Source organism: Loxodonta africana, chromosome 8 (genome assembly GCF_030014295.1).
Source record: "Loxodonta africana isolate mLoxAfr1 chromosome 8, mLoxAfr1.hap2, whole genome shotgun sequence".
Lineage (NCBI taxonomy): Eukaryota > Metazoa > Chordata > Mammalia > Proboscidea > Elephantidae > Loxodonta > Loxodonta africana.
Genome location: NC_087349.1, coordinates 125,572,855 through 125,594,741, shown reverse-complemented (window position 1 = coordinate 125,594,741; position 21,887 = coordinate 125,572,855). Strand labels below are relative to the sequence as shown.

Sequence of the window (21,887 nt, the reverse complement as noted above, 5' to 3'; positions counted from 1 at the left end):
GTCCTGGGGCAAGGTCACAGGGCAAAGAAAAAACTCCTAAAATCCCGCCCCGTCGCTCTCCTTCCTTGCGTGACTCCTACACTTTTCTAGACTTCGCCGTTTAACCTTTGGCGTCAAACCCAAGAGACCAGTTGGCTCCAGTCTGAAACTGTCATACACCGTTTGGAATAAATTTTTGAGACGTCCAAAAGGCGACAGGCGGAAAAGAACAGGCCACGGGATAACTCTTAAGTGTAATACTCCTTTCTTTCAATTTTTAATTATTTTTGTAACACCGTTGAGACTAGCTCCGCTGTCCAGAGCTAAGATGGCGGAGATGACTTCTCTGCCCACACCCAAAATGGACACTGACTGTGACGCTTCCCACAACAATCCTCTACCGGCCCCGCCCCACCAGTCCGTACCCGTGACCCATACTGTACCCGCTCCTCCGTCAGAAGCCTGCTCACGATTGGCTGTCCGCACTTTTTTGACTCCTAAGCGGATGTTGCGTCCCAGAGTGTGCTAGAGGCACTGTGCGCGCCGGAGCAGTAAGGGGAAGGCGAAGGACCGGAGAGGTGCGCGCGTGCGCAAGTCGCCGGCCCGGAAGGGGAACTGCGCGGAGGCGGTGACTCGGCGCTGAGGTACGGCTACCTGAGGCACGGCTACCTAAGGCACGGCTACCTGAGGCAGTACGAGACCCGGGCTTCCCCCGTACTTTTAACTGACGGCCCCGTAGGGCCGCTGGGCGAGGCTGGGGAGGAGGGGAGGCGGCGGCTCTGCTAACTGCGTCACGGCCGGGTGCGTGTCAAGGTCGCCATCCTGCAGGCGACCCGGTGGGGGTTGGCGACCCGGCAGACCGGGGTGGCGACCCCGGGGATGGGCAGGCGGGCAGGGGCTGGTCTTCGCCGGCTTTCTCTTCCAGACCGAACAGCCACACTCTGACAGATAAGGGGGGCGCCCAGAGGGGTGTGTTGTAGTGTTCGTGTTGACGTTAGGAAATTAGATGCTGGGGGCGCCCAGAGGGGTGTGTTGTAGTGTTTGGGTTGACGTTAGGAGATTGGAGGCTGGGGGCGCCCAGAGGGGTGTGTTGTGGTGTTTGGGTTGACGTTAGGAGATTGGAGGCTGGGGGCGCCCAGAGGGGTGTGTTGTGGTGTTTGGGTTGACGTTAGGAGACTGGAGGCTGGGGGCGCCCAGAGGGGTGTGTTGTAGTGTTTGTGTTGATGTTAGGAGATTAGAGGCTGGCTGCTGGGTTCTCGTCCGAGTCTAGTGGGCTTCGTGGTCTTTCTCAGGAGACCGGGCGCCTATGCTTATCGATGCTTACGGAGCCAGTATTTTTTCCATTGTATAATTTAGGCACCTGAGTCTCCTAGAGGTCCAACAACCATACAAGGCTACTGTAGCATGTGGCTGAAGACCAGTCGCACCCTGGTCTTCGGTGCGACTGAGTGCAGGCTAGTCAGAATGGGCCTCTGCCCCAGTCAGGGGACTGATGGAGATAACGCTGAGATGATGCAATGGAATGAAGATGCCAGAAGGGCATGGTGTTTCCCCAGAGGACAAATGCCCAGTGTTGTACATCCTTCACAGATCCAGTGGTAGAGCTGGAAGGGCCCTCATGTGTTTTTTAATCAAATGTTCTTAGTTCTTAGGGTACTAGTTAAAGTACATATTCCTGGGCTCCATTCCATTGTCGTTGGTAGGGGCTGCAGATTCAGTCTGCCTCATAGCTGCCCGATGCGCAGCAGTCCTGCGCCATCCTCACAGTTGTTGCTATGTTTGAGCCCATTGTTGCAGTCGCTGTGTCAATCCATCTTGAGGATCTTCCTCTTTTTCATGACCCTCTACTTTACCAAGCATGATGTTCTTCTCCAGGAACTGAGCTCTCCTGACAACATGCCCAAAGTACGTGAGACACAGTCTCGCCATCTTTGCTTCTCAGGAGCATTCTGGTTGTACTTTCAAGGCAGATTTGTTCCATTAGGACTCAGGAATCTACATTTTAAAGATGCATCCCAAGTTTACGCAAAACAAGTAGTCGAAGAGTTAGCACTGTTTCATTCAGCTCCCTTAAGTTACAGGTGGAGACAGTGAAATCCAGGAGTACAGTCACTTGGCCACAGTTCACAAAAATTATTGGTAGAGATGGGCCTGTAGCCCAAGTTGCCTTACTCTTACCCCTTTCTTTTCTACTTAATCACCTTAGCATTACAGGAAGATGTTCATCCGATTCTGGTCGACCAGCCATCTGGTGTAATCTGCCCTGGAGCTAAGATAACCCAGTTTTTAGCATGCTTTTCTTTTGGGGGACACTACTGACAAATCATCATTTGAGGGGATCTTGGTAATGGAGTTTACTTTGAAAGATTGAATGCCCCTTATTTGGCTGTAGAAAAGCATATAGAAAGCTCTGGTGTGAAATGGTTAAGCACTGGGTTGCTAGTCAGAAGGTTGACAGTTTGAACCCACCAGTCTCCACAAGAAAAAAGACCTGATAATAGTCTGCTTCCGTAAAGATAACAGCTTAGGAAACCCTATGGGGCAGTTCTACCATGTCTTATAGAGTTGCTATGGGTTGGAATCTACTTTCTGGCACATAACAATATAATAGGTTAATTTACTTTGATTATTTTTATATTTTGTCTTGAAGGGAAGTGGTATTTTGGCATGTTTAACTGAAATTTGTAATGTTTGGTTTCTGTTGTCTAAAATTTTAGTTTTATAATGCAGTACGACCTTGAAGCGTTATTCATGTCTTCCTTGGATGACATTTTTCATGTGCTCAGAAAAAATAAGATTTCTTCTTTTATATTTTCCAGTTGAATGCTGGCATAAATCTTAAGCCAGAGCCATCACAGGCCTTGTAATCGTGTTAAGATACCAACGTTCACACTGTTAGACTTGTAACTTAAGCAGAGCCGTGCATAAGTAATTAGTCAAAGAGAGATTTAAACCTGATTTTGTGGCTCCATCCCAAACTGGGTTGTTTGGAACGGGCTTCTTGAATTACAAGGACAAGCAGAAGATTCGTCATTGAAATTTTGAAAGGTCACCTTCTTCCATCTTTTCTACTAAAGATAGTGGTTCAGTCTTCTGTATGTCCTTTTCATCAAGTAGTTAACGGTTTTTGTCTTTTGTCTTTTTATTTGTCTGTGTTTCTAACCAGCATTTCAGATCTGCTTGGTGTAAGCCTGGTACGCCACCATGTTGGCCGCAGGGTTTGTGTGTCTCCGGATTCTCCCTTCAAGGACTTTCCACCCAGCTTTCACTAAGGCCTCCCCTCTCCTGAAGAATTCCATCACAAAGAATCAGTGGCATCTAACACCCAGCAGGGTAAAGATACTCTGAATGTTTTTATATTGTCTGTCTTTCTCTCTTTGTACTCCTGGGGGCCATTTTTGGGCAGAGCCTGAAGCTTATTCCTCTGCTTTTAGTGACTTATTGAAGCAGTTAGTTTTGATAATGTCCTGAATCAGCTCTTTCTCCCCATTAATTTTGTATTATTCTGGTCCATCCTTATCCCATACATAAGAGAAAGAGCTCCAATAACTTTATTTACAGCTCTTGGAATTTCCTCATTCAGAGAATTTAGGATAATTGGTGAAGGATTGAGAGCTACGTATTGCAGGAAAGAGATTGCAGGGTCTGTTGTCAAAACTAAGAAAAACCAGACATATTAGTACTACTTGGTCAATAGCATGTTAATGAGTTAATGAAGATATTATTTTAGAGCCTCTTTAGAAGATGATAAAATAAAATCTGTCAGGTGAGAGGAAAACCCCCTTTGTTTCACAATAGATTTGTCTTTAGCATTCAAATTAGAAGGAACATACATTTTAAAATGTGAGGTAGATAAGGGGAATATATAGAAGCTAGACAACTTTTTCCCTTTTAAGTCAACTGTTGAAAAAGAGCTAAAATAAAGGTAGTAGCCATCACTTCCCTTGGTTCAATGTTAAGGAACAATGCTTTTTTTTTTTTTTTTACTCATTTCCTAGATGACAAAATGTAGCTAATACTAATACTGAGTATATTTTTAAAAAATATTAATGGAGTCTTATCTTGATATTTGGTTAAGGTTTAAAATACTACAATAACTCTAGATATATATATATAATTTATAGTTTATAAAACTTAGGAAAATAAAAAGTTAGGTGTATAAGGAATTGGTAAGTTACCCCTAAGATGGAGCCCAGGTGGTTGTTAGGTGCCATCGAGACGATTCTGACTCATAGTGACCCTGTGTATCACAGAACAAAACACTGCCCAGACCTGTGTCATCTTCACAGTCATTGTTATGGTCAAGCCTGTTGTCGCAGCCACTGTGTCCATCCATTTCCTTGAGGGTCTTCCTCTTTTTCACTGACCCTTTACGAATCATGTCTTTCTCCAGGGACTGATCCTTTCTGTTAACATATGCAAAGTATGTGAGACAAAGTCTTGCCATCCTTACTTCTAAAGAGCATTCTGGCTGTACTTCTTTCAAGACAGATTGTTTGTTCTTCTGGCAGTCCATGGTATATTCGGTATATTTTGGTATATTTTGCCAAGCCTGTAATTCAAAGGCATCAGTTCTTTTGTCTTCCTTATTGTCCAGCTTTCACATGCATATGAGGTGATTGAAAACACCTTGGCTTGGGTCAGGCACACTTTAGTCCTTAAAGTGACATCTTTGCTTTTTAATACTCTAAAGAGGTCTTTTGCAGCAGATTTGGCCAATGCAATGTATCCTTTGATTTCTTGACTGCTGCTTCTGTGGGCATTGATTATGAATCGAAGTAAAATGAAATCCTTAATGAAATCTTTTCTCCGTTTATCATGATATTGCTTATTGGTCCAGTTGTGAGGATTTTTGTTTTATGTTAAAATGTAATCCGTACTGAACTCTGTAGTCTTCAGTCGTCATCAGTAAGTACTTCAAGTCATCTTCACTTTCAGGAAGCAAGGTTATATCATCTGCATATTGCAGGTTGTTAATGAGTCTTTCTCCAATTTTGATGCCATGGTCTTCATTATAGTCCAGCTTCTTGGATTATGTTTGCTCAGCATATAGATTGAATACGTATGGTGAAAGGATACAGCCCTGACACACACCTTCCCTGACTTTAAACCATGCAGTATCCCCTTGTTCTGTTTGAACACTGCCTCTTTGTCTGTGTACAAGTTCCTTATGAGCACAATTAAGTGTTCTGGAAGTCCCATACTTCGCAGTGTTACCCGTAATTTGTTAGGATCCACAGAGCTGAATGCCTTTGCATAGTCAGTAAAGCACAGGTCAACATCTTTCTGGTAGTATTCTCTGCTTTCAGCCAGGATCCATCTGACATCAGCAGTGATACCCCTCCTACATCCTCTTTTGCATCCAGCTTGAATTACTGGCAGTTCCTTGTCAGTGTACTGCTGCAGCGGCTTTTGAATGATCTTCAGCAAAATTTTACTTGCCTGTGATATTAATGATATTGTTCGATAATTTCTGCATTCTGTTGGATCACCTTTCTTTGGAATGGGCACAAAGAAGGATCTCTTCCAGTTGGTTGGCTGGTAGCTGTCTTCCAAATTTTCTAAACCAGGGAGTGCTTCCAGAGCTGCATCTGTTTGTTAAAACATTTTAGCTGGTATTCTGTCAATTCCTAGAGCCTTGTTTTTCAACGATGCCTTCAGTGCAGCTTCACCCTCTTCCTTCAGCACCATCAGTTTTTGATCATATGCTACCTCCTGAAATGGTTGAATGTTGATGAGTTTTTTTTGGTACAGTGACTGTGTATTCCTTCCATCTTCTTTTGATGCTACCTGCATCCTTTAATACTTTCCCCATGGAATCCTTCAATACTGCATCTCAAGGCTTGAACTTTTTCTTCAGTTCTTTCAGCTTGAGAAATGCTGAGTATGTTCTCCCCTTATGGTTTTCTATTTCCATGTCTTTGTACATTTCATTGTAATACTTTGTCTTCTCGAGCCGCCCTTTGGAATCTTCTGTTCAGCTCTTTCACGTCATCATTTCTTCCTTTTGCTTTAGCTGCTCTACGTTCAAGAGCAAGTTTCAGAGTCTCCTCTGACATCCATCTTGGGCTTTTCTTTCTTTCCTGTCTTTTTAATGACCTCGTGCTTTCTTCATATAGGGTGTTCTCGATGTCATTCCACAACTTGTCTAGTCTTCGGTCATTAATGTTCAGTGCGTCAGATCTGTTCTTGAGATGGTCTCTAAATTCAGGTGGGATATAATCAAGGTCGTACTTTGGCTCTTATGAACCGTTTCTAATTTTCTTCAGCTTCAACTTGAACTTGTATATGAGGAATTGATGGTCCGTTCCACAGTTGGCCCCTGGCCTTGTTCTGACTGATGATATTGAGCTTTTCCATTATCTCTTTCCACGGATGTAGTTGATTTGATTCCTGTGTATTCTGTCTGGTGACTATCTGTGTATAGTCCCCGTTTATGTTGTTGAAAAAAGGTATTTGTAATGAAGTCGTTGGTCTTGAAAAATTCTATCATGCGATCTCTGGCACCCTTTCTATTACCAAGGCCACTACCAATCCTTCTTCTTTCCAGTTTTCACATTCCAATCACCGGTAATTATCAGTGCGTCTTGGTTGCATGTTTGATTAATTTTGGAGTGCAGAAGTTGATAAAAATCTTCAATTTCTTCACCTTTGGCCTTAGTGGTTGGTGCATAAATTTGAATGATAGTTTTATTAACTGGTCTTCCTTGTAGGCATATGGATATTCTCCTATCCTTGACAGCCTTGTGCTTCAGGATAGATGCTGAAATGTTCTTTTTGATCCTCTTCAATTTGCCATCCCCGACATAGTAGAATATATGATTGATTCAAAACGGCCAATACCAGCCCATTTCAGGTCATTAATGTGTAGGATTTCAATCTTTACGCCTTCCATTTCATATTTGATAACTTCCAATTTTCCTAGATTCATACTTATTCCATTCCATGTCCAGAATGTTAATGGATGTTTGCAGCTGTTCTTCTCATTTTGAGTCGTGCCACATCAGCAAATGAAGATCCTGAAAGCTAGACTCCATTCACGTTGTTAAGGTCGACCCTACTTTGAGGTGGCAGCTCTTTGCCAGTCGTATTTTGAGTGCCTTCCAACCTGAGGGGCTCATCTTCCAGCACTATGTCCGATAGTGTTCCACTGCTATTTATAAGGTTTCCGTTGGTCAGTGTTTTCAGAAGTAGATTGCGAGGTCCTTTTTCCTAGTCTGTCTTAGTCTGAAGCTCAGCTGAAACTTGTCCATCAAGGGTGACCCTGCTGGTATTTGAAATACCAGTGGCAAAGCATCCAGTATCGCAGCAACATGTAAACCACCACAGTATGACAAACCGACAGACATGGTGGGCAGAGCACAGATAAGGTCTACGTTTCGTTTTTTAGATTGGCCAACGTACTTCTTTAGTAAAATTACATGTCTAGAAAGTACCAGATTTCTTTAAATATAGTTTTCTAGTGTAAAAAAATCTTCTTAACATTGTATTTTGACATGGGTGGCATGTGTCTTTGCATGTATCTCAGGAATATGCCACCAAGACAAGATTTGGGATCCGGCGTGGGAAAACTGTCCAAGAACTCAAAGAGGCAGCGCTGGAACCATCAATGGAAAAAATATTTAAAAGTAGGTAGCAGTCTTTAAGAGTCCATGAACAGTCTCTTAAAAGTATTTACAAACCTGTGTGTATATGTATTTTCTGGGAAGAAAGATCGTAATTCTCATCACTGTCCGGGATCTGATGGCTCATAAAACATTGGTTCTTTACACTTGGTTCAGTGGTTCCCAGTCATTTTTTCTTCCAGTGAAAGTTATACTTTGATCATTATAACACGAGAAAGTTCATTTAAAGCTGTATAGAATCTTCGTTGAAGAACGTATTTTTTGTATATGTTTTGGATCAAGAGTAGATCACCAAAACATAACTCTTAGTAAACACCTGAGAAGGGGCTTCTCACTAGCCGTCCATATAGTACATTTTAGGAGTCAATGCATTAATGAAGTCAATTTGGCTCACAGTTGGGATTTCAGCTTTTCAAGTTCAGAAGCTAGAGTTTTACAGCCTCCACAAAACTAATCAAAGAACACCACTGCTCCTTAAGCTTGCAAAATATCACTGTATTCCAGAGGGAAAGAGTGTCCCTCAGGGCATTTCCTTCTGATTAGTTAGTTGACCCTAGAGACCAAATTACGTGACTTAGGTGATGATAGTATAACATCCTTAGTGAACAGATTTAGACTGAAGGGATTAAGATGCTCTTTCTGAATACTTCCATTGAGTCAGAGTTGATAACAAGTTAAATGTCTCTTTGTCAGTACTCTAAAACAAGAACGCCTTCTCCCATGATTCTGCTGCATAAACACTAATTACCTTTTTCTTCTTTGGTTCCCCTTCTCATCTTTCTCAGCTTTTTCATGGTAGCATAGGCCATCTTCTTACTAATACCGTGACCTCTGCCACAGACATGTCCGCATCTACACGTGCCCTGCCCCCACGCATCTCTTGTTGGGGTGACATTGACGGTTCATCAGTTCACTCTGATCCTTTTTTGCACTGATTACCTTTTGTTTCAGGGCTGTCCTGTTTTAGCAGATCTCTAATTTTAAGGGTGTTTCTATATCCCCATATGTACCAATCGTGGCTGTTATTAAGAAATACAGTGTATAGTTTGATTCCCCTCATGTAAATGTTGTCAAAGGCTTACCATCAGCACATGAACTTAGTCAAGACATTAACTGATATTTCCTCCTATGTTCTGCAGTTGATCAGATGGGAAGGTGGTTTGTTGCTGGAGGGGCTGTTGTTGGTCTTGGAGCCTTGTGCTACTATGGCTTGGGAATGTCTAATGAGATTGGAGCTATTGAAAAGGCTGTGTAAGTACATTGTTTCTAAATAAGTCACGCCTTAAAGGTTCCAGTTTTTGCCTTATCCTTATCTTCAGCCATTTGTGGAATATTTTGTGTCTGATCTTAACTGTAGAAACCCTGGTGCTGTAGTGGTTAAGTGCTACGGCTGCCAACGAAACGGTCGGCAGTTTGAATCCGCCAGGCGCTCCTTGGAAACTCTATGGGGCAGTTCTACTCTGTCCTGTAGGGTTGCTATGAGTTGGAATCGACTCGATGGCACTGGGTTTGGTTTTGGTAATCTTAACTGTGTAGAAATATACATGAATAAATACAGAATTTTTCCTTGCTTTTTTGGGATATGTTTATTCAAATCTAAATAAAAGTCTTTTTTATCAAGGTTACATATGCTTAAACAGTGTGTTGCTTTTTATATTTGCCAAATGTTTATATGCTTTATCCCATTGCACTTTTATAGTAACCCCAAGGTATGCGTTATTAGTTCCACGATAAATAAGATGAATGAGATTCAGAGCAGTAAAGCGATTTATCCCATGGTTGCTCAACCAGTAAACGATTCAGCCAGAATGCATGTCCTATTACTTAATCATGTCATGTTTCTTACAGAATTTGGCCTCAGTATGTGAAGGACAGAATTCACTCTACCTACATGTACTTAGCAGGAAGTATTGGCTTAACAGCTTTGTCTGCCTTGGCAGTGACCAGATCCCCTGTTCTCATGAGCTTCATGATGAGAGGCTCCTGGGTGGTAAGTCAGCTTGTTTTTTTTTGTTTCCATCTGCAGTTCCAAAGGTGAAACAAAGAACATTGAGGGCCTGGGGATTAAATGGAAGGAATACATTAATATATTGAGAAACTTTTTGTTAGAATAATATATGAATTATTAGTGCATCTGAGACAAAATAGGAAGTACACTTGGAGGTAAGTCGTGTTATTCTTTGTTTAATACATATTTTAATAGTGTCAAAGGGATTGGCAATCAAAGTTACAGGGACATTCTACTTGTCTTGTAGCTACAAATAGCAAACAGCCACTATTTCATAGCAATTTACTGAAGATAAAGCAAATGGAAGAACATCTCAGAGGTCAGTGGGAAGTATCTGCCTCAAAACCCAAGTCTTCTGCATTTTAAGAGTAGAGCAGTGCTGCCATTGTTAGTCCTGAACGTCTGGAGCCTGTTGAAGTATTTCTTGAGCACTTATTTAGCCAGGTACCAAAAATGATTTCAGATGTGACATTTGCTTTTCTACTATATGGTAGAAGAGAGTTTGAACTAGAGTAAGGGGTAAAGGACATGCAGTGAAAGTGGAAAGTACGTGTCAGATTACTGGGGAAGATGGCATGAAGGAGACCTTTATTTCTTTAGGGTCATTGAAGGCAGGTATTTTTTATTCTAGGAGAGGAAAAGGACAGCCCCAAGTTTACAAAACAGTTTGAGCAAAGCAGAGGAAGTAGGAAACCCTAAAAGTGACTTATAATCCTGCTAGGATAAAGTTTGTGTTTAAGCCCTGGAGTATGAAGAGGACACAGTTAGAAGGGAAGGTTTGGTTACCAAGCTGAGGAGCGTACGTAAGCAGTGGGAAGCCACTGAAGATAATCGGAACAGCAAAATTATGATTTATGTTTGAGTTTTAAGAACTAACTTTGAAGAGACAAGAAGTATGTGATGTGAGTGATATGTACCTTTTATTTTTCAGATTCTCACTTAGCAGATAAGGAGCTTAAGGCACTGTGCATGAGTGAACACACACTGGTTGTGTGCCGTCGAAGTCAGTCCAACTCATAGTGACTTTATAGGACAGAGTAGAATTGCCCCATAGGGTTTGCTAGGCTGTAAGCTTTACAGAAGCAGGTCACCAGGTCCTTCTCCCACTGGGGGGTTCAAACCACCAACCTTTCGGTTAGCACGCGAGCACTTAACCATTGCACCACCAGAGCCCCTTCTCTTTCTCTCTACACATACATAGTTCTTCTAATTAGTAGACCCTGACTGATTTTCAAGAAAATTCTGTTTGTGATATACCGAAATATGTATTTTAATTAAAAATAGTTATCCTTGGATTTTTAAAGGGGTTTTATTACACCTCTGTCTGACGAGAATGAAGACTTTAAAAGTTGATGGTGTCAGTCCAAGCTCAACTCACACACTTAAAATTGCCTGAAAAACTTTTTATATGGCAGCAGGGAGCGCTCATGCCTACTTAGCCAAAACCTCAAATTCAGAATAAACTCAAGGCCTTTAACATACAGGCAGTTCCTGGGTTATGAACAACATCAGTCTTTAACAGTGTCTTCAAGGTGAATTTGTGGATAAGTCAGAACAGATACATGCGAGAAAAGGCTCGAAGCCTTTTCAGCAATTTAGAAGCCGCTCATGCAGAAAGTGAAGATGAATGTGATGATAAATTTGTTGTAGTAGGGGTTGGTTCAGTCATTTCAGAGTGAGGGCATATTTACATAACAATAAAGGGCAAGTTAAAAAGCAGAGATGTCACTTTGAGGACTAAGATGTACCTGACCCAACCCATGGTATTTTCAGTCACCTCATGTACATGTGAAAGCTGGACAGTAAATAAGGAAGACCAAAGAAGAATTGTTGCCTTTGAGTTACGGTGTTGCAAAGAATGTTGAATACACTGTGGACTACCTGAAGAATGAACAAATCTATCTAGGAAGAAGTAAGCAATCAGAATGCTCCTTAGAAGCGAGGATGGCAAGACGTCATTTCACATACTTTAGAAATGTTATCAGGAGGGACCAGTCCCTGGAGAAGAACATCATGCTTGGTAAAGTAGAGAGTCAGTGAAAAAGAGGAAGACCATCAACAAGATGGATTGACACAGTGGCTGCAACAATAGACTCAAGCCTAACAACAACTGTGAGAATGGTGCAGGAACAGGCAGTATTTTGTTCTGTTATGTATAGGGTCACTACGAGTCAGAATCAAAAGCATCTAAAAACAGCAAAGGGCAAGTAACAAGTTGTCAGTAAGTCAGACGTTCATAACCTGGGGACTTACTGTAACAGAAAGATAATAGGATTCAATTCATTATCCTTCACCTTTTTAAAAACTGGTTTATTACACTTATGCTCATCAGAAGACTTCAAAAGAATAAGAGAATCTACCGGCTGAGAAAAAATTTTTGGCTGTTACAAATCCGACAAAGGTCTAATCTCTCAAATCTAAAGGAATATGTACCATCTCTACAACAAAAAAACAAATAACCCAGTTAAAAAGTTGGCAAAGGAAATGAACAGACACTTCACCAAAGACATTCAGGCGGCCGACAGACACATGAGGACATGCTCGAGATCACTAGCCATTAAAACCCGTTGCCATCGAGTCAATTCCAACTCATAATGAACCTGACAGAGTAGAACTGCCCCATAGGGTTTCCAAGGAGCGCCTGGTGGATTTGAACTGCCAACCTTCTGGTTAGCAGGCATAGCTCCTAACCACTAAGTCACCAGGGTTTCCCACTAGCTGTTAGAGAAATGCAAATTAAAACCACAATGAGATACCATCTCACCCTGGTGTTACTGGCACAAATGAAAAAAACAATAAATGTTGGAAAGGCTGTGGTGAGGTTGTAACTCTTATGCACTGCTGGTGGGAGGGGAGAGGTGGGGATGGAATGATATAACCATTTTGAGGAACAATATGGCACTTTTTTAACCCACCCCCAGTGCCGTCGAGTCAATTCCGTCGATTCCTTTTTTAGAAAGCTAGATATAGAGATAACCGTATGATCCAGCAATCCCACTTCTAGGGATATATCCTAGAAAAATAAGAGTCGTCACACAAATAGACATACATACACCCATGTTCATTGCAGCAGAGTTCACAATAGCAAAAAGATGGAAACGACCTAGATGTCCATCAACATGAATGTATGAACAAACTATGGTACATAACACACAATGGAGTACTACAATCTGCAAAGTATCTCACAACATGGATAAATCTGAAGGGCATCATACTAAGTGAGATAAGGCAATCACGAAAGGACAAATACTGTATGAGACCACTATAAAAATTCATGAAACAGTTCACACAAAAAGAAACACGTCTTTGATGTTACGAAGGAGGGGAGGGGTGGGGATGGAAAACAACTAAGTAGACAATAGGTAAGTGGTAACTTTGGTAAAGGGTAAGATAGTACGCAGTACTGAGGAAGCCAGCACAACTGGTATAAGGCAAGGTCACAGAATCTCCATAGACATGTCCATATTCCCTACCAGACTGAATTAACTGAGCTGAGGGCTGTGGGGACTGTCTAGCTCAATTGGCATAACACAAAGAAAATGTTCTGCATTCTGTTTTGGTGAGTAACACCTGGGGTGTTAAAAGCCTGTGAATGGCCACCTGAGATACTCCACTGATTTCACCCATTCGGGAGCAAGGGAGAATGAAGAAAACCAAAGACACAAGGGAAAGATTAGTCCAAAGGATTAATGGATCACAACTACCACAGCCTGCACCCGGCTGAGTCCAGTACAACTAGATGGTACCCGGCTACCACTAGTGACTTCTCTGGCAGGGATCACGATAAAGGGTCCCAGATACCGCTGGAGAAAAATGGGGAACAAAATTCTAAATCACAAAAAAAGACTGGACTTACTGGCCCGATAGATACTGGAGAAACCCCGAGAGTATAGCCCCCAGACAGCCTTTTAGCTCAGTAATGAAGTCACTCCTGAAGTTCACCCCTCATCCAAAGATCCGACAGGCCCATAAAACAAAACGAGACTAAAAGGGCACTCCAGCCCAGGGGCAAGGACTAGAAGGCGGCAGGGGACAGGAAAGCTGGTAATAGGGCATGAAAAAAAAAAATGGTTAATTAAAAGTAACTTAGTTGTATTGGAATGTCTCGGTTTCTATTTTTTTGTTGTATGAGTATCAGGTTTTTCATACTAATACGTGTCTTTTAGACAATCGGTGCAACCTTTGCAGCCATGATTGGAGCTGGAATGCTGGTACACTCAATACCATATCACCAGAGCCCAGGCCCAAAGCATCTTGCTTGGCTGCTACATTCTGGTATGTTCTAATTTTAAATTGTTATTAAACACAACCTGGTATATTGCTCTTTTTGGTGGGTCTTTACAGTCAAAAATGACATATACATCATTTAATTAAACCTCATGTTTGGAAAATGTAATTTTTTTCAATAGTCACTGGTTGCATTATTGCCAGACCTCTGGTCTGAAAAGTTCGTGATTCTGAAATAACATCATGGACATCCCCAAAACTGCCCCTTATAACATTGTAGTATATGCAAAGGTTTACTTTTATGTATTTTGTCTAACGGGAGGATTTTAGATCTGATATACATCACTTGAGAGTTGTTTTTGTTGGGTGTCTTCAGAAAAAATAAAAACCCCTGAATGTGGAGAAAAGAATGAGAGGGGTGGAGGTGAGACATGAAAGAATAGGAGAAGGTTTGGCAGTGGAGCATTGGGGAAAAGAAAGCACAGTCAGAAAGGTCCTGTAAATGCCCGTCTGTCTGAAGGAGAGTTGGCAGGGCCGCAGCTGGGTCAGAGTTACCCTGGGCAGGGCTAAAGCTCTCACCCTGAGTGCAGTTTTAGTATCCTCGCAGGTGTATGTTGTGATGTTTCCCTTAACTGTGGAAACATAAATATTTTAGACAAAATGTTTCTATATCAAGTATTCCAATATATCCTTTCTTTGGGGTAGGTGAAGAGCCAGTCAGACCCAAGAAAAAACAAAAATGTTTCTTGCGTGCATGTTCTTTATAACGAAACAGCACAGATTTTGTCACCATTTCTCTGAAACCTCTGGGGAGAGAGATGTTTCTAACAAGGGTTAGGGTTAGTGAATGGAAATTAATATTTTGGCACCTGCTAAGACAAATTTCTGGTGTGAAATAAGTCATTTATATCCTTTATGTGCTGCCTTTGTTTTGGTAAATATGAAATATCAGAAGTTCCCAACAGTGGTTTCCCAGTCTCTGTTCCATTAGGTCCTAGATTGTTATATATATATTCAAAATGCTTCTACTTTCATACGCATGCACTGTAAAATTCAAAAGGGAGCTCGAAGGTGCAGTGGTTAAGAGCTCAGGCTGCTAACCAAAAGGTCAGCAATTCAAATCCCCGGCTGCTCCTTGGAAACCCTGTGGGGCAGCTCCCAGTGCTGCGAATATTAAAAGTGAAATTAAATTTTGGGATAACCGCATACCATAGTAGTATATAATACTTTTTTTTTTTCCTTTCTTTACACCATGTAAATATATAGATAGATATAGATATATAAACATTTCCAAAAAATAAAATATTACCTGCCATGGACCGGAATGTTGGTATCCACATCAGCTATGAGAAGAAATCATACTTTACATTCAAATAATGTACCTATAACTACAAGTTAAATGATTCAAATTTTAAAAGTTGTATTTAAAAAAAAAACCTACTTAATTTTTATCGGAAGATTTATGTCAGTCTAATTGTGGCATCTCTTTAGCCTTAGTGCTAAGAAATACTAATTTTGTTAGTTAAAAACTTAAGGATGCAAAGGAATTGTTATTAATTGCTCCAACTCATGGCAACCTCTTATGCATAACAGAACGAAACCTTGTCTGATCCTATGCTGTCTTCATGATCATTGGTATGTTTGAGTCCATCATTGTGTGGCTGTTGTGTCAATCCATGTCACTGAGGGTTTCTCTCATTTTCGCTGACCCTCATCTTTACCAACCATGATGTCCCTTTCTAGCAATTGGTTTTTTTCTGATGACATGTCCAAAGTAAAGAAGCTGAAGTTTTATGAGTTCGCTTCTAAGGATCATTCTGGTTGTATTTCTTTTAAGACCGATTTGTTTGTTCTTCTGGCAGTCCATAGTATTTTCAGCATTCTTTGCCGGCACCATAATTCACGTGAATCAATTCTTCAGTCTTCCTTATTCATAGTCCAGCTTTCTCATGCATATGAGGTCATTGAAAAGACCATGGCTTGGGTCAGGTGTACCTAGTCATCAAAGTGATGTCTTTGCTTTTTAAAACCTTGAAGTCTTTTGTAGCAGATTTGCCTAATGCAATATATTGTTTAATTTCCCCACTGCTGCTTCCACGTACACTGTTGATCCAAGTAGAATGATAACCTTGACAACTTCAGTTTTTTTCCTCCATTCATCATGATGTTGTTTATCTGTCCAGTTATGAGGATTTTCAGTTTCAGGTGTAATCTGTACTGAAGGCTGTAGACTTTGACCTTCATCAGTAACTGCTTCAAGTCATCTTCAGTTTGAGTAAGCAAGGTTATGTCATCTGCATATCAGTTTGTTAATGAGCCTTCCCCAATCTTGATGCCACATTCTCCTTCATGTAATCTAGTTTCTCAGATTATTTGCTGAGCATGCAGATTGAATAAGTGGAAGGATACAGCCCTGACGCACACTTTTTTCCAGTTTGGAACCAGGCAGTATTCCCTTGTTCCGTTCAAACGACGCCTCTTTATCAGTGTATAGGTTCCATATGGGCACAATTAAACTGGAATTCCCATTTTTTTGTAATGCTATTCATAATTTGTTACGATCCACACACAGTCAGATGCCTTCGCAAAGTCAACGAAACACAGGTAAACATCTTTCTGGTTTTCTCTGCTTTTAGCCAAGATCCATCTGACATCAGTCATGACATCCCAACATACTAGTCTGAATCCGGCTTGAATTTCTAGCAGTTCCCTGTCAATGTATGGCTGTGGCTGTTTTTGAGTTATCTTCAGAAGAACTTTGCTAGCTTGCGAAATTAATGATATTCAGTAATTTCCTCATTCCATTTGGTTGCCTTTCTTTGAAATGGGCATGAATCTGGATCTCCTCCACTCAGTTGGCCACGTAGCTGCCTTTCACGTTTGTTAGCTATATAGACAGGTAAGCTCTTCCAGCAGCTCCACTGGTATTCTGTCAGTTCCTGAGGCCTTGTTTTTCACAAATGCCTTCAGTGCAGCTTGGACTTCTTCCTTCATTGCCAGGGATTCTTGATCATATGCTACCTCCTGGAATGGTTGAATGTTAACCAATTCTTTTTGGTACAGTAACTCTGTATATTCCTTCCATCTTTTCATGCTTCTTGTGTCATTCAATTTTTTGCCCGTAGAATCCTTCAGTATTATAACTCAAAGGTTGAATTTTTTCTTTAGTTCTTTCAGCTTGAGAAATGCTGATTGTGTTTTTCTTTGTTGGTTTCTAACTCTAGGTCTTTGTTCATTTCATCATAATACTGAAATCTTCAGTTCTCTTCACATTTCTTCTGTTTCCTTTAGCTACTGTGTGCTTGAAAGCAAGTTTCAGAGTCTCTTCTGACACCCGCTTTGGTCTTTTTCTTTTTTGCTTTCTTTTGAATGACCTTTTACTTTCTTCATGTGTGATGTCCTTGATGTTTTCCCACAACTCTTCTGGCCGTTGGTCATTAGTGTTCAGTGCAGGGGTTCAAGGGTACAGTGTACTGTTTTTGTTTTTGTTTTTTTTTTAAGTATAAATCCTTTAGTTGAAATGCCAAAACCTTTGCCATCTAAGTTTTGCACACTTTACGTTATCGTTTCTAATGCAGTGGGTTGTGGTGCCTTGGCCAGTAAATACAGTCCTCCACCTATTTCCCATTTTAGACAGTGGGTTCCTTAAGGAAAGAGGTTCAGTGTCTTTTCCTCTCTCTCTCAAGTAGGACACACTCAGTTACTTCTTGGATTGAATTAAAATAGCTGCGTGGTTTTAATTCAAGTTTAAAGTAAACTTTTCTTCCTGGCTTGCTTATAAAACTCTTAACCTGGTATTAATGAGTCATGTTATGGGCGGGGGGGGGAATCCCTGAGACCACCCACACATTCAGTGATTTTCTAGGAGTCAGAGGACTTAGCATATGGTTGTACTCCGCCAAGAGGCTGTACAACAGGGTCAAAGGGACAAACACGCAGGCAGAGTCAGAGAAATCCATGCACAGGCTGCTAATGCTGGCTCTCCCATGAGGGGACACACCAAATGTGCGCCTCTCTCCAGCAGCAAAAAGTGCATGTTTCTGCCCAGGGAAGCTCATTAGAGACTAGTGCCCAAGGTTTATTGATAGCTGGTCACATAGGCATCCTCTGCCTAGCAACTGTGAGAATTCAGAATCCTAGAAGGAAAGTAGGTGTTTGGCATAAATCACATTGTTTGGACAAGTAGTCAAGGCGCATCCAGCTGTCCTCAGTGGTTAGGGAACGGTTCAACACCAAGTTCTCAGACGCCAGCCAGGGACTAACCTTGTAAGCAGGCCCCTGTGAGCAGCCTCAGAACTGCCCCGGTAGCTCTTTTCTTGCACAGTATGAATACAGTTTTCTCTCGTAATAGTGATGTTGAGGTATCTCGGTTAGTTTTGTAATTGAATTGTTCTTGAGCAGGAGATGTCTTAGACATTTAAGATTTTTAGCAGAAATTATAATAAAAATTCTTTGAATAATCTACTTAAAAGATTTGTTAAAATTTTTTTATGTCAGTTACAAAATGGATAGGACTGTTACTAGAAGGGCATACAAAACAAAATGTTACCAGTTTGTTTCCTAGAGCAAAAAAACACTTTTTAAATTACCCATCTTCAACTATACTAAACCTTATTACTTGACCTACAAATGTTACTCTTGCAAAAGAGGCCCAGTGGTGTTGAACTTCAGTACGAGAGCAGCTCTACTCCTATTCAATAAGTTAAACTATGCACACTTAATGTCTAGGAAAAGGGGATCTTGATAAACTCACCACTGAAGTAATGTTATCTAAATTTTTTTTTTTTTTTTTAGTTAAGGAATTCTGTTCACCTTTGCTCATTATTGAGACCTTTTCACTGTAATTTTTATGAAGATATTTATAAATATCTGACAATTAAAATTACTTTTTACAAACTATGATAACCTTCTCTGTTACTTAAAGTAACAGTAGTGAGTGTCTTTGAAGTTCCTGTAGTTTTCAGATTAGTGTCATGTACTGTTTCTCTAATTTTACTTTATTTCCGTTTGGCAGCAATAGGTTTGACCTTGAATTACTCATTTTAAGCATTTTTATCAGTTCTTATATGTATAAATCTGAAGGTAGGCTGAGATACAAATAATGAACTGTATTTGGCACAAGTTACTAAAATTAAAGATTAGTATTTGTGCTTTTCAGTCGTGACTGAAAATGGTGTGAATATTGTGATATAGAATTTGGATAGCTACAGGTTTGGGTTGTGGAATTTGGAGGTAGTATTTTTTATAAAAAAAAACTCGGTAATCGACTTGGTTTATTTTTTAGTAAAGAAAAACTGGGTAATCATATTGTCTAACAAAAAGGTATGTTAAGATGGCATGTCAGTTAGAAGTAGCCTTTTCCCTTGGGTTCTCATTCAGGAAATACTTACTGAGCACTGCCCCTTTCTCTAGGTGTGATGGGGGCAGTGGTGGCTCCCCTGGCCATCCTAGGGGGACCTCTGCTCATCAGAGCTGCCTGGTACACAGCCGGCATCGTCGGGGGCCTCTCCACGGTGGCCATGTGTGCTCCCAGTGAGAAATTCCTGAACATGGGCGCACCCCTGGGAGTGGGCCTCGGTCTCGTCTTCGTGTCCTCACTGGGTAAGCTGAGTTCGTGATGTCTTGAAATCATTTAAAGTACTCAGTTATCCTAATGAAGGGAATTTATTAAGAGCCATTTTTTAAGATTGTTTCCAAGATGTATGCCAGTTTCACTGGATTTTATTATTTTCCATCATGTAAAAATCTTGGCAACACGGTAACCATTATTAATGGTTTTTCCAAATACATCTCAAACAGGGTAGTGGCCTGGAGCACGTGAGAACTGCTCTGACGCAGGAGCCTCCCACGTAGCCCCTGGAGGGAGGAATGGCGTGGCTTTGCACTGATGTATATGATGTTAATGCATGTACTAAGTGACATGTTTTCTTGCTTGCACATTAACCAAATATACATATTTTTGTAAATAATGGAAGTTATTAATCCAGTTATGGGAAAGCCCTTTTTTGAAAAAAATCTTAGTTTTTTATATTTTGATTCCAGGATCCATGTTTCTTCCCCCAACGACTGTAGCCGGTGCCACTCTGTACTCAGTAGCAGTGTATGGTGGGTTGGTTCTTTTCAGCATGTTCCTTCTATATGACACCCAGAAAGTAATCAAGCGTGCAGAAATAGTACCAACGTATGGAGTTCAAAAATACGATCCCATCAATTCGTGAGTATTTAATGTCCTCACTCTTAAGTAAGGTATTTGTGTTATTTTGACCTGTTTTATGAGTTTGTGGAATTTTACCATTCCTGTTTCAGTTTGGTCTGTTCTCTAGTAAACTATGTATCCAGAAAACTTTTGATTATGTTGCAACTAAGTGTAATACCTATGCAGTTCAGAGTATCTTACCTGTTTTTGTTAACTGGCCTTATGGTGCAGTGGTTTGTCAATTAAACTTGGGAGTATAAAGATTCCATCTTGGGAATGAATATTCAGCTTTTGCTGACATCAAGTGCTATGAAGTGATACTGCTTTTCCTTTCTTGGACTCTGTCAATGTAGGTTATTTTATTTAAATATGTCTTGAGTTTCATGGTGTCTATCACATTTTTTACAAGTGATTTGTTTTCCTTCTTCTGAAAATAAAATTTAATGTAATGGTTTAAAAAAAAAGTTGTAAAGCTTAAAGATTTGTAGCAGTTTTCTTTGGGGGGCAGGAGATATTTTATATTTAAAAATGCCAGACTTACGACTAACAGGTTTTTATAAAAGTGTTTCTTTGGTTTTGTTTTGATTATTTCATTGTCAGAGGATAGAGTTAGGATTTAAAACTCATCCCTCTGACACTTAGAAGATTGGTCTGCCAGAAGGGAAGCCTGGACTATATTGCAGTTTGGGGCAATTGAGCGTCTTATTTTTAATTGCCATTTATATATCTGTAACACATAACGAGTATTGTTTTTTCTTCTTTTCTAGATTAAGAAATAGTTTATCATCTTTATTAGAATTGCTTCATGTATAATGGGCATGGTTTTCTTTTCTAGGATGATGGGAATCTACATGGATACGTTAAATATATTTATGCGAGTTGTCACTATGCTAGCATCTGGAGGCAACAGAAAGAAATGAAGTAACTCTGCTTCTGGCTTTTCTGATACATCAGATACCGTGTTTGTTTAATTGGGACAGATACTGATCAAATGGTTTGTACAGCCAGCTTTCACTGAAGTTTAGAAGACGAGAACATGCCAACATGTTTAAAATGTTCCAGTATAATGTGATGCTTTAGGTCTGCTTTTTCTTCTGGAGAATAAATTCACTTAGAGATAAGCACACACATTTCCACTTCTCATGCTTGAGTAACTGTAAAATGTTTCAACAAATATGAAAACTAAGGTTTTATTATGAGAATTTAAGTATTTTATCTATTTTTAAGTTTAGTTAAGTAAAAATTAGCAAGTGGCGTTTAGCTGCATATGCTTGGAATGCAGAATATTATAAGTAACATCCTAAGCGACATAGAGGTTTGGTAAAGGGACCAGAAATAAAGGGTCACCTGCAGTCTTTCTTTGAATACTTGGGACTCAGCACTTGTGTAGTTGGTGGTGAGCGAGTGAGAACCATCTGGCTATATGGAAACAAGTGACCACTGTACATTCATCTGGTGCACTTAGCAGAAGCTTTGAGCATCAAAGACCCAGGTGACCACTATCCTGCTGTTGCTTCTCAGTGCTCTCTTTACAATGTAGATGTGGTCATGGGGCCTCATTGTTATGACAGCCCAGAGTGTTAATCACAGGGAGAATCCCTACTATGTGTATGTGACTTTTCAGTCTTCTAGAATAAACTATCTTTAAAATTAGTCTCAAGATAAAATTTTCAAAACACGAAATTTGTTGCATTTGCAAGTATACAAATAACATGTTCATAATTGCCAAGGGTTTTTTTTTTTCATGTTTATTAAAATGTATAATAGAATACATGCTTGCCTTTCTCATGTCTTCAAGCTTTAAACCCAGAAAAGCCTGTTTGTGGTTTACACTTGAGACCATGGAAACAGT

The 21,887-nt window shown here is 40.5% G+C and overlaps 1 protein-coding gene across 4 annotated transcripts; it reads left to right on the top strand.

Moving 5' to 3' along the window:
• The first annotated feature begins 491 nt into the window (after positions 1-491).
• Positions 492-21,795, top strand: GHITM (growth hormone inducible transmembrane protein). Of its 4 annotated transcripts, none has more exons than XM_003418592.4 (9): positions 492-623; positions 3,146-3,312; positions 7,508-7,607; positions 8,744-8,855; positions 9,453-9,594; positions 13,779-13,887; positions 19,252-19,440; positions 19,882-20,053; positions 20,871-21,795. In XM_003418592.4, exons 2-9 carry the CDS (start codon positions 3,184-3,186, stop codon positions 20,953-20,955), a joined length of 1,038 nt encoding a protein of 345 aa, XP_003418640.1. In that variant the 5' UTR covers positions 492-623; positions 3,146-3,183; the 3' UTR covers positions 20,956-21,795. The 4 variants fall into 4 exon arrangements, with proteins under 4 accessions (XP_003418640.1, XP_023414332.1, XP_023414333.1 ...); XM_023558564.2 differs by having other exon boundaries at positions 545-653; XM_023558565.2 differs by having other exon boundaries at positions 570-671.
• Positions 21,796-21,887: the final 92 nt, after the last annotated feature.

What these genes read in the sequence shown, in the direction of transcription:
- GHITM (XM_003418592.4), top strand. Translation starts at nt 3,184, where the DNA reads ATGTTGGCCGCAGGGTTTGTGTGTCTCCGGATTCTCCCTTCAAGGACT. An exon ending in AATGGAAAAAATATTTAAAA is followed by an intron (nt 7,608 to 8,743) that starts GTAGGTAGCAGT and finishes TATGTTCTGCAG; the next exon opens with TTGATCAGATGGGAAGGTGG. An exon ending in AAATACGATCCCATCAATTC is followed by an intron (nt 20,054 to 20,870) that starts GTGAGTATTTAA and finishes TTTCTTTTCTAG; the next exon opens with GATGATGGGAATCTACATGG.